This window comes from Ischnura elegans, chromosome 6, assembly GCF_921293095.1.
Source record: "Ischnura elegans chromosome 6, ioIscEleg1.1, whole genome shotgun sequence".
NCBI classification, from domain to species: domain Eukaryota; kingdom Metazoa; phylum Arthropoda; class Insecta; order Odonata; family Coenagrionidae; genus Ischnura; species Ischnura elegans.
The window spans coordinates 89943461-89956485 of NC_060251.1; the positions used below are offsets into that span (position 1 = coordinate 89943461).

The window sequence follows — 13025 nt, forward strand, 5'->3', positions numbered from 1 at the left end:
GAGAGTATCAGAAGAAACTTTGAGAAAGACTTAAATTTTTTTATGGAAGTTAAAATACCCCGAACTCAGTCCTCATTGTACCATCGAGAAAGGAAATCTGGAAATAAAAAATTCATGGAGTTGAAATGAAAGTAATTAATCAACTTCCTAATTTCCTTGTTTCTTTTTGCGCCTGCTATCTCTACCACTCATCCAGCTTTATTTTCAGCCCTTCTGGCATTCCCAGGGAAGCCACAACACGGTTATGGTTTTACTATATTCGCATTATAGCATAATAGAATAGTTCTCTGGCCAGCACTTTAAATAGGTATTGTGACTTCAAAAATTTATCATGTTAACTATTTTAGCTTGGATGATGGAAGGGCAAAATAAAATCATTTGAAAAATTCAGAATGGAAGAAATTAGTGAAGTGGGCTTCGTCGTGGAGGTGCATGAAGAATAATCGGCGTATAAGAGGAATGGCAGAATGGGTGAATGGAAAGCTGGAGGAGTGGTACAGAAATCAGATATGGACAGAATACTCCCCTGCTCTGAACTTAACCCCGCTAAAGTCTTTCCAATCATATTTTTTTACTCATATGAGTCCTTGGCTCCAGCATTACCTAACTAAAGAGGCAGGATAATTCGTAGTACCGTTTACAAATCCTGAATAAACTTTTTTGGCATTTAAAATTTTTTCGTCATTGCTACCAATCTGTAGTTCTTCGTGATATGTAGCATAGGGATTAAGTCGTTGGTGCGATCCCAACATCACCAGATTAAATTAGCAGCTTTTTAAAATAATTTTTTATTCACAGAAATGATACATATATGTATAATTCTACGAGGAACTCATTTTAACAGCATTAATGAGGATGTATTTCGCAGAACTTGATGTAAATTGAAAATTATCTAACAACAGACTTGACAGCTTTGATTCCCCCTCTTCATGGATATATTTAAGGCTAGGAATGCTAGTAGCCGTTGTGACTTCAACCATCAAATGAAACCAGAATAATTATATGGCTTAAATCTCTCTTGATAATATATCTAGCCTTAAATCATGGAAGGCAGAAACAAAAATAATGTAAGTTAAGAACACAATAAATTTGTGGCCTTGATGGAAAAGAGATCAGACGTGAGCATAATTAAATATTATGTTAATTAATATAAACCAATTATACCCTGATGGGACCTTTTCCGAACATCAGCAAGGTTTGGTTACAGACGAGCAATAATATCTCCACAATATCAGTTTCAGATACAGATATTAGTTAAAAATTTGGATTTTATCTTTGCTACCGAATTGTTTTCATGGTGTATCTTTAAAGAGCGCATGAAGCATCAATAACTTGATATAAAACTTACACTTACGTACATGTCTTATGGATTTTTTTCATTACGGTATTGTGAAGAGTGCTTTTCAAGTACCTAATCCTCGTTTATGCCATTGATATGGATAATAAAGCGTAGCTCCAAGGTAAAATAAACTCTTAACAAGAAAAATTACAAAATTATTTTACGGTACGGAGTTAGTAGTCCATCGCTAAGAATAGATCTAAGACTGACAATGTGAATAGATACCGTAACGAGTATTCATCTTAAGTGACCAGCGTGTTATTGCGACTAATATTTTCAAATACTAACGTCTCCATCCATAATTTATCGACAAGAATACGGAATCGACTTTGTACCACACATTAAAAAACTGCATAGGTTCTATCTTCCTAGTTCGAAGAGTATACTTGAAATTAAACGCATAGTATTACGCACGGCTTTGCACCAATTGTGGCTTCGGAAAAAATCGTACGTACGTACGAAATGTACCGCTTACGAGTCCAGCTCTGGCGATTTCCCTCCCCGTATCAAAGGTTTCAACAGCGAATCCACAAAATAAAAGAAACGGTGCGGCCATTCAGTCCTTTCGTATCCACATTTTTTTACAGATGTAATGGTAAGCCACGCGAGGCATGCGAGCCAGTGGCTTGATCACACGTCGAAAGTTTTTGTTTTCCCCTCTCTCATTTTTTTTATGCAAGCGGAGCAGATCGGTAAAAAAAAAGGTGTTCGGCAGTTATTCGCGCCACAGCAACATCTACCTCCCTCGTCACTATTTCATCGACAACCAACCTATTGAAATGAAAATATCCTCCCATTTTTTCAATGAAGCCGGAAGAGTTTGGTAAAAAAAATAAGTATGTACCCGTTCATTGTTACTTGCTGCTACTGTTTCCAGTGCCACTATTCACGGATAACAGGGCGGAAGTAAAATTACGCAACATTCCATATTTTGCTCAGATTAAAAATACGATATTCTGGGATTTTGGAAAAATGGAATCCAAAATACACCGTTTCCTTTATTTCGTGAAGCTTCCTGGTTTAATAATATGTGTATCGTAAAATTACACAGAAATCCATGTTTTGCTTGGGTGAAAAATAGCGAATTGTATGCGAATATTTTAAGGATGTTTTTTATAAAAAGGGTAAATTCAAAATACACCGATTCTAGTATCCAGTAAATGTAGGTAAATGATGACAGAGGGGCCATATTGAAGACTAGAGTTAGATATTAGCAGTAATTTAATCTTTATACGCTACATTGGAAAGCCTTTAGTTCAACGGAAAATATTTCTAAAGCCGTTATACAGAAAAAAGTAGGCGTGGTAGAAAATAAATTATTTCAACATGTTGCCATAGCTTAATAAGTGATTGTGGGTAACGGCGCTGGCGGAATTGAAAATGAGTCATTTCGTTGCCTCGTAATTACAGCAGTAGAATAATGTCACCAGTTATTTAGGGTTAAAATTCCGAGGGTGCAAAAAATACAAGTTCAACCCGAAGAGGAATATTTTCAAAGATAAATGAAGTATTTTGCTAGCTAAATAAGGCTTAAACACAAAACATGAACGCGAAAAGCTAAGAAAGGAGGCTGAAAATAATAAAGTTGTCGTAAATTTGAATGACTTTAAATATCAACGGGCCATTTATGATAGAAAGCACCATCGATAAATATAAAGTAATGTTGTTTTCGCTAGGACGACTTCATAAGTGGCTATAATCGACCTTTGAATTAATAAAAGCCTAGCCTGGTCGTACGAATATTCACTGTTTACCAAAAGCAGTTTTTCATATTGCTCATTAGCAAATAGATTTCTCCATGCCAAAATCCTTTGTAGCGAGTACATGTATACTGGAAGTACAAGCTTGCTGTTGGATTGAACTTGCGTTTGCATCGTGCTTTGTAAAACAATACAGTCTACTGCATGTCGGCTAAAGGTCACTCCCTCAACCAAAAACCCTTAAGGTCCCCTACAAGGCACCATTATGTGCACATACAACGTTAATGCCGCCAGCATGGACCTCATCACTACTTTAAGAGCAGTTTCCCCATTCTGACAAGTGTAAGCTGCCCTTTGTCTTGCGGTACTTCTAATTTGCGTAGGTACCCACGAGCTTTTGGGACGACTAGGCAAAATTTGGCCTCTTTCGTGTTGAGTGCGCCCTTGGCTATATTCGCAACTGATTAGTCGCGAGCTAACTCCCACACAAAAGGCTTGTCGACCTACGGGTACTCAGCCTCGTGGAGGCTGTTTCCCATGGAAGCACGCAATAGCATTTCGGTCACCGAGAGGCTGTAGTACCGGGAGATACAACAACCGGTTGATCTAACAGATGGCTAATTAAGGTCATGTCATGCGATAGAAGTGTCTCTTAAGAACCCCACCGATGTAACAGCCTTTGCAGGGATACTTAGCGTACGAACAAGGATTCGGCAGCTTTATAGACGTCATGTTGTGAAATGGAATATCAATTTAGGCTTAATTATATTAAATTAAAGTCAATGTATTTTAATGGAAAATAGCGCACTATCACTACCAAGAATTTCGTATCTCTCATAGAATATGCAGCAAAATGACGTTTTCTCTTCCGTGTCGCAAGATGGTGTTACCTAACTGTATTTTGCGCCTGATATAAAGCATTATAATTAAGCAAGATAAATGAAATACTGATATATCTCGCTTGAATTATTTTGTGTGCGATGTGTTTCGTTGTTACAACAGCATACTCCAATGCCCCTTCATCCGTAAACTTTCGAAGTGATAACAACGCATATTTAAGAATTTTATTGCTACAACGAAATGCGTCGTGCTCAAATAAATTAATTGGAAACATGGCATTGTTTCATATATTAACTAATTTCAATAAAATCCACCACATGTGCAAAATAATATAATAATAATTATAAAACAAAATAATTAAATTTTTACATTGTAAAAAGGCAAATATACCCTGGCGCAATATTTTAATCTGTAAAATTTTGCAGAGCCATCCGTCATGGACCAAATTATGAGCCTCCATTTTACGCGTGCTATTTTCTTGGCTCACATGAAGTAAGAATCTCCATAAACTTTTGCTTGCTATGAAATATGTAGTTAAACATACTGCTAAAATGATTAAATAACATATAGATAACTTTTCCATTGATAATGTTAAAATTAACAGCATTTTTTTAGGGTAAAATTAACATTTCTCCAGAAAATTCTATGAAATATCCTCAGGTAAACTGCCAGAAGCGAAATAGTTGCAGTTCAGTGAAAAATGAGTGTGATTTTGGGCTCTCTCTTACTTTTGACGAGTGTTTATGGAAAACTGGTAGCTATGATGAGGGGAAAATTTAAGCACCATTCCCGAAAAAAATAGGGATATATAATGACTTCCGTCAAAGCTTGCAAATGTGATGCTGATATTCCATTATTTTCACAATGCTTTTAATAAAAAACACCCTGTATTTTCAGGAGACATATTAATGATAGAAAGGAAAAAGTATACGAATTGAACTTATATGTTTATGTACAGTCAATGCTCCAAAAATTCATTTTTAACCTGAACTGGAGGTGGAGAAATATCCTTGAAGACCATTCGTGAATAGACACATTTTTAGTAAAATTCACGTAGCCTGTTCTTTCATCACTAAACATTGGTGAACCATACATTTTTTCTGCGAACTTATTCACTTCCATTCCATTAGTGGCAATTGAAAGTTCTGAGAATTAATCACCCTTTTAGCTAGGATTTATGTTTTCTAGATGACGATAACTTTTAGGATCCTTTTAAAAATTGTAAACTCAACACCCACGTATCTGCTGGTCAAAAATATATTTACGAGCTTCTCACCAAGGTAAAATGAAGGGAACAACTTCCATTCAGGAAAAAAATTGACGTGCGGTTTCGGTATCGTTAGCGTCTAGAGAAAAAGTTAAATTTTGTGAAGTCACCTGAGGGGATAATGCAGGGATGTCAAAAAGTTTATGGAAATATTAACTGAGTTTATTTTCCTGATCTAAGATTGCTTGTGTCACATAGATTCTACCATTCTCACGGCTGTTATTAAGTTATGATTCACAAACTCCACCAATTTTGGTCGATTTCTATCCTTTTCCTTACCTCCTCACCAGTTTTGGGCACAAAAGGAGTAGTTATAGATTGAGTCGTTCACCTGGAGATGATGCCTTAGCACGGAAACCCGGTTGGCGAAGTTTTAATTTTCCTGTGCCTTGAAAGAGTGTTCATCCGAAAAGGAAACTTTTGTGACTCCGCTAAGGATGAAAGTCTGTCACCTTAAATCAGGGGGAAGATGTCCAAAATAATCTGGTTTTGGTATTTTCTATCACATTCTCGTAGTTTGAAAAACTACCAACCCTCAGCGGAGGAGATCCTTTAAGGTTCAATGCATGTCAACAGTCAGTACGAATGTATTTTTTTCTGCTTGTCTTGACCTCTGTTATATAATGATCTTAAGTTCTTGGAGTTTAGGCCGAATAATGCAAAAATGATTTGCTTACGTTTTTAGGATTATTTTAAACCATCCTCAGGGCTTTATGTCAAAATTCTTGTGTCTTCTCTTTTTTTATTTTTTGGATTGTATTATTGTAAAAAAATATTGTTTGTAACTTTTTATTTATGTATCAATATTGCACAACCAATTTTTCATTTAAAGCCCTGAGGATGGTTTTAAAATAAACCGAAACGTAGACAAATCACTTTTGCACTATCTGGCCTAAATTTCAAGAAATTAAGATCATTAGGTCAAATACAAATATGATAACGATTTGTTTTTCTCCGGCATAAATATGAAATTGGATTAACAGAAATCTATGAGCTAAACAATTTACAAATGAATGCATACATTGAAATAAACGCTTACCGCTATCACATGATGGTGTCACTATCATAGTGGCATAATATGCACTAAAGCACGTATTTAACCCTTCCTAACCCAGAGCTGTATCTGGGAGAAATCAAATTTCAAGATTTTTCATTCTGAAAACATAAAAATTTTACACTCAATGATAATTATCCTGGCAGTTAAATATTCCGTCATTAAAATATACTGTTCGTACGCAGGTTGCCGCGGTGATTACTTGAGTTCAGCATTCTTTCGGGCTGCATCCGCGTCCGTTGTCGAAGAACCACAACAGTTTCGCCAGCTCTGGCCGAATTGGCGCCAATATAGTCAATTTATATATAGTCAATTTTTGGCACCAATTCGGTGGATTTCTTTCGACCAATCAGGGAACGTCCTCGTATTTGCGTCGAATATACCTTTTCCACGGAAATACGAGGACGTTCCCTGATTGGTCGAAAGAAATCCACCGAATTGGCGCCAAAAATTGACTATATAAGAGAGGACTAAAAGCTTCACTACATCCTTCACCTGAGGACGATGGCAGGAGAGCTAGGGAAACTGTTGTGGTTCTTCGACAACGGACGCGGATGCAGCCCGAAAGAATGCTGAACTCATTAAAATAAACTCTACAAAATAATATTTAGTTTAGATATCTCCTAAATAGAGCTGAAAGTTTAAACATTTTTGATGTTGCTTAAAAGCAACATTGGGTTATAAAGGGTTAATTCACTCTTACACTGTTTTTTAACGATTAGTGTATGCATGGCGGAATGATAATCTGACTACGAAAATGAAGGCGAAAAATGGCTATTTTCATTCCAGTCATGCCTTGAAAAGAACAGATTTTTTTGACACAGGGCTCTAATAAATTAAGTGCCGCAGTTAGTAAATATTTGCTTCCAGAATCCCAAGTGAAAGGCAAGCTAATAATTTGCATTTATTTGTGGCTGTTTTGCATAATTTTGCTTCAATATAATGTAATAATACAATAAAAACAAAAGCGAAGCAAACGCAAATAAATGCTCGTTTTAGTGATAATAACGTTTGGATAATAACGTTTCATTTTTAATGAAAATATTGAAGGCAGTAAAATCGTCCATAATTTTTATGAAAATAGGGTTGAAATTTTCCGCAATTATATGTAATAGTGTATTCTATTCCTTTATTATTTAACATTTTCCGCGTATTGGCAAATGAGAACGAAGCCCTTGGCAAATTAGGTGAGGATATAGCATCGCATTAGAGTAAATAAAGAATTCAACGGATATTACGATGCTAATACAAAGGAATCTCGTTGAATTTTCATGTAGATCCAACGTATGGCATAATTGGTAATAGCGAATGATGCACTTTAGTATAATATGTGCAATTTTGAAATTCTCTCTCGTGGTCGGTCGCTTGAGTTGTCTTGTACTCCTTAGCCACTCCTAGCAGACGCATCCCAGTCAGCATTGATCGGGACATCGTAAGGGATAGGTTTTACGACGCAAGAATCGATCTCTTGAGGTCTAGCCCTTCCTTTGAGTGTCTGCCTTAGCGCCAGGTGAACCGAATCGCATGAGCTCGAAAGGTTTTCTTTGTTCCCGCAAACGGCGAAAGTAAATTTATTTCCCCCGTGCGACCACGCCAGTCACGTCAACGGAGGAGGCGAAATGACCGCTTTCCTCTGATTGGACGAACAACGCCGCCAAATAACAAGGCAAGTTGTAGAAATGCTTTTCTTGACCTCAGCCCGTTGTACCAGATTGTAGTATAGTTACAACTAAAGAGGAGCGTATCTGTACCCGTTCGAGTCTAGAGAGAATATTCATTAGAGTATCCCTGCACGTACAAAGAATATCGATGGCTAAGTTCTAACAACACGTATCTCAAAAATAGCAATGTTTCAGAAGATACATTATTAATATATAATTATAATATTAATACAATATTATTACTATCATATAATATTATGATATGTCATTAATGTATAATAATATAATTATGTGCAATTAAAAAAAACGAATTATTATTTTAATTGTATATAATTTTAATTGAAATCAAAAACCAAAAGTACATAAAACTGTAATGGAAGCATACATTTGACAAAACAAAGAGTTGTTTTTTTGTTTGAATTTTATTTTTTATTAACAGTTTTAGCAGTATAAACTCAGACCGGCCAAATTTTGAGATACGTGTTGTTAGAACTTAGCCATGGATATGGGCGTTGGCAGGTTGAAGTTTATATGAAGGGGTAAGGAGCCAAGGAGCACAAGTGATATTTTTTTATAAACCGAGTAAGGTACATAAATAAGATACAGAAAACAAACGAGATGAACTAGATATTTAGTAGTTCATTTGATTTTCCTTTCGATGTCAACACAGAACAGAGACTCATCGTATCTCTAAACCTAACTCACTCTAATCTCTAAAGTTTTTGTATATAAATTCTATTAATTTCTGTTCCAAACTTTGATTAGAAGAAAAATCACTTGTACCCCTTGGCTTGTCAGCCCCTCATATAAAATCCAAGAATTCAAGCGATATATAAATGAAGTTTTCATTGTTGAAACGAGTTGAAACTATCCAATGAAAATATAGAATTTATTTACGACTACATCATCCCTTATGGATGATGTATTAGCATGTAAGTTTGGACCGGATTTCAAATTATTTTTGTAGAAAATTGCACGTCATTATGCCAAAATGAAAGTCGTCCTATATTTTTATCACACGTCAAGAACAGGGATGAGACCAATGTAACATTGTATCATTTAAATTGAGCTGCGGAATTCTTATTCTTTGCTGTACTCTCGGGAGGGTTGAAATTTTCCGCCTTGATATGTAATAGCACAGAGTAAGTATATTCTACACTCTATGGTAATAGTGTATTCTATTCCTTTATTATTTAATACTTTCCGCGTAATGGCAAATGAGAACGAAGCCCTTGGCAAATTAGGTGAGGATATAGCATTGCTTTAGAGTAAATAAAGAATTCACCGGATATTACGATGCTAATACAAAGGAATCTCGTTGAATTTTCATGTAGATCCAACGTATGGTATTAATTTTCCTCCGTTGCTTGGGGGCGCCATAAATACTTTTTATGCTTCGCGTATGCAAATGCAGGAGTTACTGCCAAAAAAACTCCTCCGGAAAGCCATTACGTGAAGAAAACGGTGCTAGTTCCTATCAGAGATGCTTGCATAGCCATCTGTTTCCGGTAGAAAAACCCAGAACTATACCGAAGGGATTATTTTTTTCTGCTGACGTCCATCACCACTCACGTTTAGGAGATCCATAGAGATCCCTTTGTATTCCGAAGATTGTTTAGATCTAACAGGTTGAGCAGGTGTACACAGTACGCTACAACCAGCTGGAGTAGTTCTGACTTATTCTTCACCTATAATTGCTGATATTAGGCAGTCCTACACTGGAATGCATCATAGACCTGGCATCATCTTAACTTGTATCCAAATCCGGCTGAAAATTATATAATTAAGTACCGCAATGTTTTGTCATAAATCACGCAAGCATTGCCGCATTTTTCCAAAGAAATGTTCGAATTTACTTCTGAAATTTTCAAATTGACATGTCAATAGTGGCCTCGTATTCATTGCTAGCCGATATTTATAGAGTAAAGACAGAATGTTACGTGTAATGACATTTCTATGAAAATGATATCCATTTGACATTAGTTTTTCACTCAGTAGGGTTTCGCGGGTTTCTCACGACCCCCTTCATGTGTGGGCGTTTTCCTGCTGTGGGTTTTTTCGCTGGAGGATACTACTCCCTTATTCTCATGTTTTTTTTTACCACAAACAGAAATCTGTTTTTGCGCAAAATTTCCACGTATACTTGTGTATCTTGTTTGACATTTCACCAATAGTATATATTGTATAATTTTTGTATTGTAAACTTTTATTTGCCATTTTTTTAATGATTGCATTGACGCTATCGAGGGGTTAGGTGGAAGAGAGGACTTATTAGTCTCAACCTCGCCCAAATAAAGACATCTTATTATCATTATTTCGTCTCCCAGGAAAAAACTAATGTAGTTATTCTCTTTTTCTATTCATCTCCTAGTTTCCTGGTTGCCAGCAGGCATGCAAGTTCCACAGGGAGCAGGAGCGTGGGCCAGGGGATAGCGCAGAGGGTGACGCAGCGGCAAGACAGAACGTGGAGCCCGTGGTGCAGACCCTGGGGCACCGCGTGGTGGAAGTGGTGCAGTTTCCGGCCCGTCGCGGCGTTCTCGTGCGCTGGCCGCCATATTCCCGCTCCCAAAGTGCCGGCAGCGTTGTCTACGTCGTCATGACAAAGGAAGCCGGCGCCCTCTTCTGGACACAGGTCACGCAGGTCAGTGCCTAATGCGTCATCGTCAGATGCCAGTAAATTGGCTACAGGCAGTAGGAGTGCCGAAATTGTCGTAATTATGTTTTGGATCCCTTGCCTTGATTTACTTTTAATTTATACACATAATAATAGTAAATATTATTATATTTATAATAATAATAATAGTTTTTATTATTAACCGGCCTCGGTGGCGGCGGGGTAAAGTCCTCGCCTGTCAACTATGAGATCACCGGTTCGAGTCTCGCCTGAGTAGGTTGCCCCTATCCAGGGCATGGCTGTTCCTGAACGTGTAATTGTTAAATTTGCCGAAAATCCTGATGTAAAAGGGAAATTGTTGGTGTGGGAATATATAAATAAATAAAGGACCGGACGAGGAGTTTTGCCTTTAGGGGAAATATATGCTAGTAAAATATCGCATATTTTTTAAATAATAACGATAGCCACAAAAATGGAAAACTCCATTGTCAGTTGGCTACGGCAATATCCTCCTGATTTCTGCATTCCTTAACCTGGGATGTTCGATTTTCAAATTTATCTCGGGAGTCTTTTAAATTTCTTCCATGTTTCCTTTCCACGGACGCCACCTTCCTTACAACTTCTGTGGCTGAGAGAAGCATCGTATTTTTCTCAAATGAGCTTTTCAGATTTAATTCATTTATTATTACAATCTAAGATCGATGATAACGAGCTGAAACGGTAGAATTAAGGGTAAAAGAAAAGCATTTCTTATTATTGTTAATTTTATTGCATGGGCAAATTCATAGAATGAAATTGAAATACGTGGCTTCCGATACCCAGCCTTTATTCTGATCTGAATTCTTCTTCTCCCCAACTAATAGACGGTGGACCTGGAGGCTCGTCTAGCGGACTCTACTTCTTCCGTCGGCGGCCTCGGCATCCGAGTACTCGTGGTGGACCCCGAGGGTCTGGTGACCGTCTACAGCCCTTCCACCGATGACGACGAGAGCCCGATTCCGACGTCCACTGTCGGGCCCTCGCCGGTCCCCCCTGGCTCAGAAGAAGAAGCAGAGGCGGCCACCAAGGGGGGCGGCGACGGCGAGAGGGACGCGAGGGCCGGTCGGTGGCCCCTGGTCATTCGGGACGATGTGGACTCGCCCCTGGACAGCGCGCAACTCGCACTTCTGTTCCCAACTGCTTCGGCCGAGGAAGCAGCCTCGCAGGTAAGCATTATATATAAGTATTTAGGCTATTTTACGCGCGGCGCGCAAAGGTGCAATCTGACGTATGCACGAAGGCACAATCATAATTGCGCCATGTAAACCATTGAATTGCTAGAACAAATGCGAGAATGCGTGGACGTGAAATAGCAAAATAGCCCCAGTTCTAATTTAATTCGTGCATTGCGCAACTCCAAGCCATAAAGAGAAATTAATGCAGTTCTAAGCTGCGCTTTTCCGTGTCCCGAGTAAAACAGCCTTCAGCGGCTATTTTTCTGTCTCGCATCCATGCATTCTCGCATGTGTTCTAGCAGTTCACCGACGACAATTTTGAAACAATTTTGTACAATTTTGATTGCGGTACGGTACGTCAAGTTGCGCAATTATGTGCACCATGTATAACGGTCCTTATACCTGATAATGTTGGCTCACGTGGTGTACTAAGCGAATCACTTTGTCCTCTCACCACTCGCTGATTGGGTACCCCTTTCCAATTCATTCCAAGGGCTAGTCCCTTTCGTTGCATCCATGAAAACTCTAAAATTATCTACGTATTTCCTCTCTTTCACATCCTTCTTTACCTGTTCCAGAGATTTGATTCGAGGTCTTCTGATTCCATTATTCCCATCTACTTTCCCTAACCCTCGAGCGGGCGCGCCTCATATTTTTACACGACCGGGCGCGTGGCGTACTTTATCCACGATACATGCATTTATGTGATAACACTCGATTTTTGTTAAAATGTATCTTTATTGGTAGAAATTAGTTCAAGCTTGCACATATATAGTTGATACAGATGTAAAGGTACACAGGTGGTACGCGGCCAGTCGCGCGGGGTAATTTATACACCACGGCTGTCGGGTTCCTCTTGCCGATCTAAAAAAAATGCTACAATAATTTGCGCTTTAAAATCTCACGCTATAGACAGTCAAAATGACATTGTAAGAATACACAATGCCATTCAAGAAAATGATATCACGAGGTACATGGCCGGCCACGCGACGTACTTTGTACGCCATCGGTGTCGGTTCCTCTGGCCGATCTAAAAATAAATTAGCTACAATACTTGGAGCTTTGAAAACTCGCACTATGGAGAGTCAAAGTTCAATGTAAGAATACACGAGGCCATTCTAGACCACAATTAACGTACGATGTTGAAATCCGTGGTTTTCGAAGATTGGCGTACTTCATACGCCAGCGCGCCCGCTCGAGGGCTAATTTTCACGTTTACTTGGCTCATTTACTTATGTTTCATGTTTTCAGAGAATAATGGTTTGGGGTCATTACAATTGTTGTTACGTTTTTTCCCGACATGAGGCAACCAAAAATAAACTCTGCTAGTTCGCTA

At 38.2% G+C, this 13025-nt stretch overlaps 1 protein-coding gene across 1 annotated transcript in view; it reads left to right on the forward strand.

The window, feature by feature from the left end:
* Positions 1-13025, forward strand: part of LOC124161148 — a 209799-nt gene that overhangs the window by 149540 nt on the left and 47234 nt on the right. The window contains exons 4-5 of the mRNA XM_046537383.1: positions 10233-10502; positions 11339-11680. Coding sequence (XP_046393339.1) covers positions 10233-10502; positions 11339-11680 — 612 coding nt within the window. The remainder of the gene's footprint in view (positions 1-10232; positions 10503-11338; positions 11681-13025) is intronic.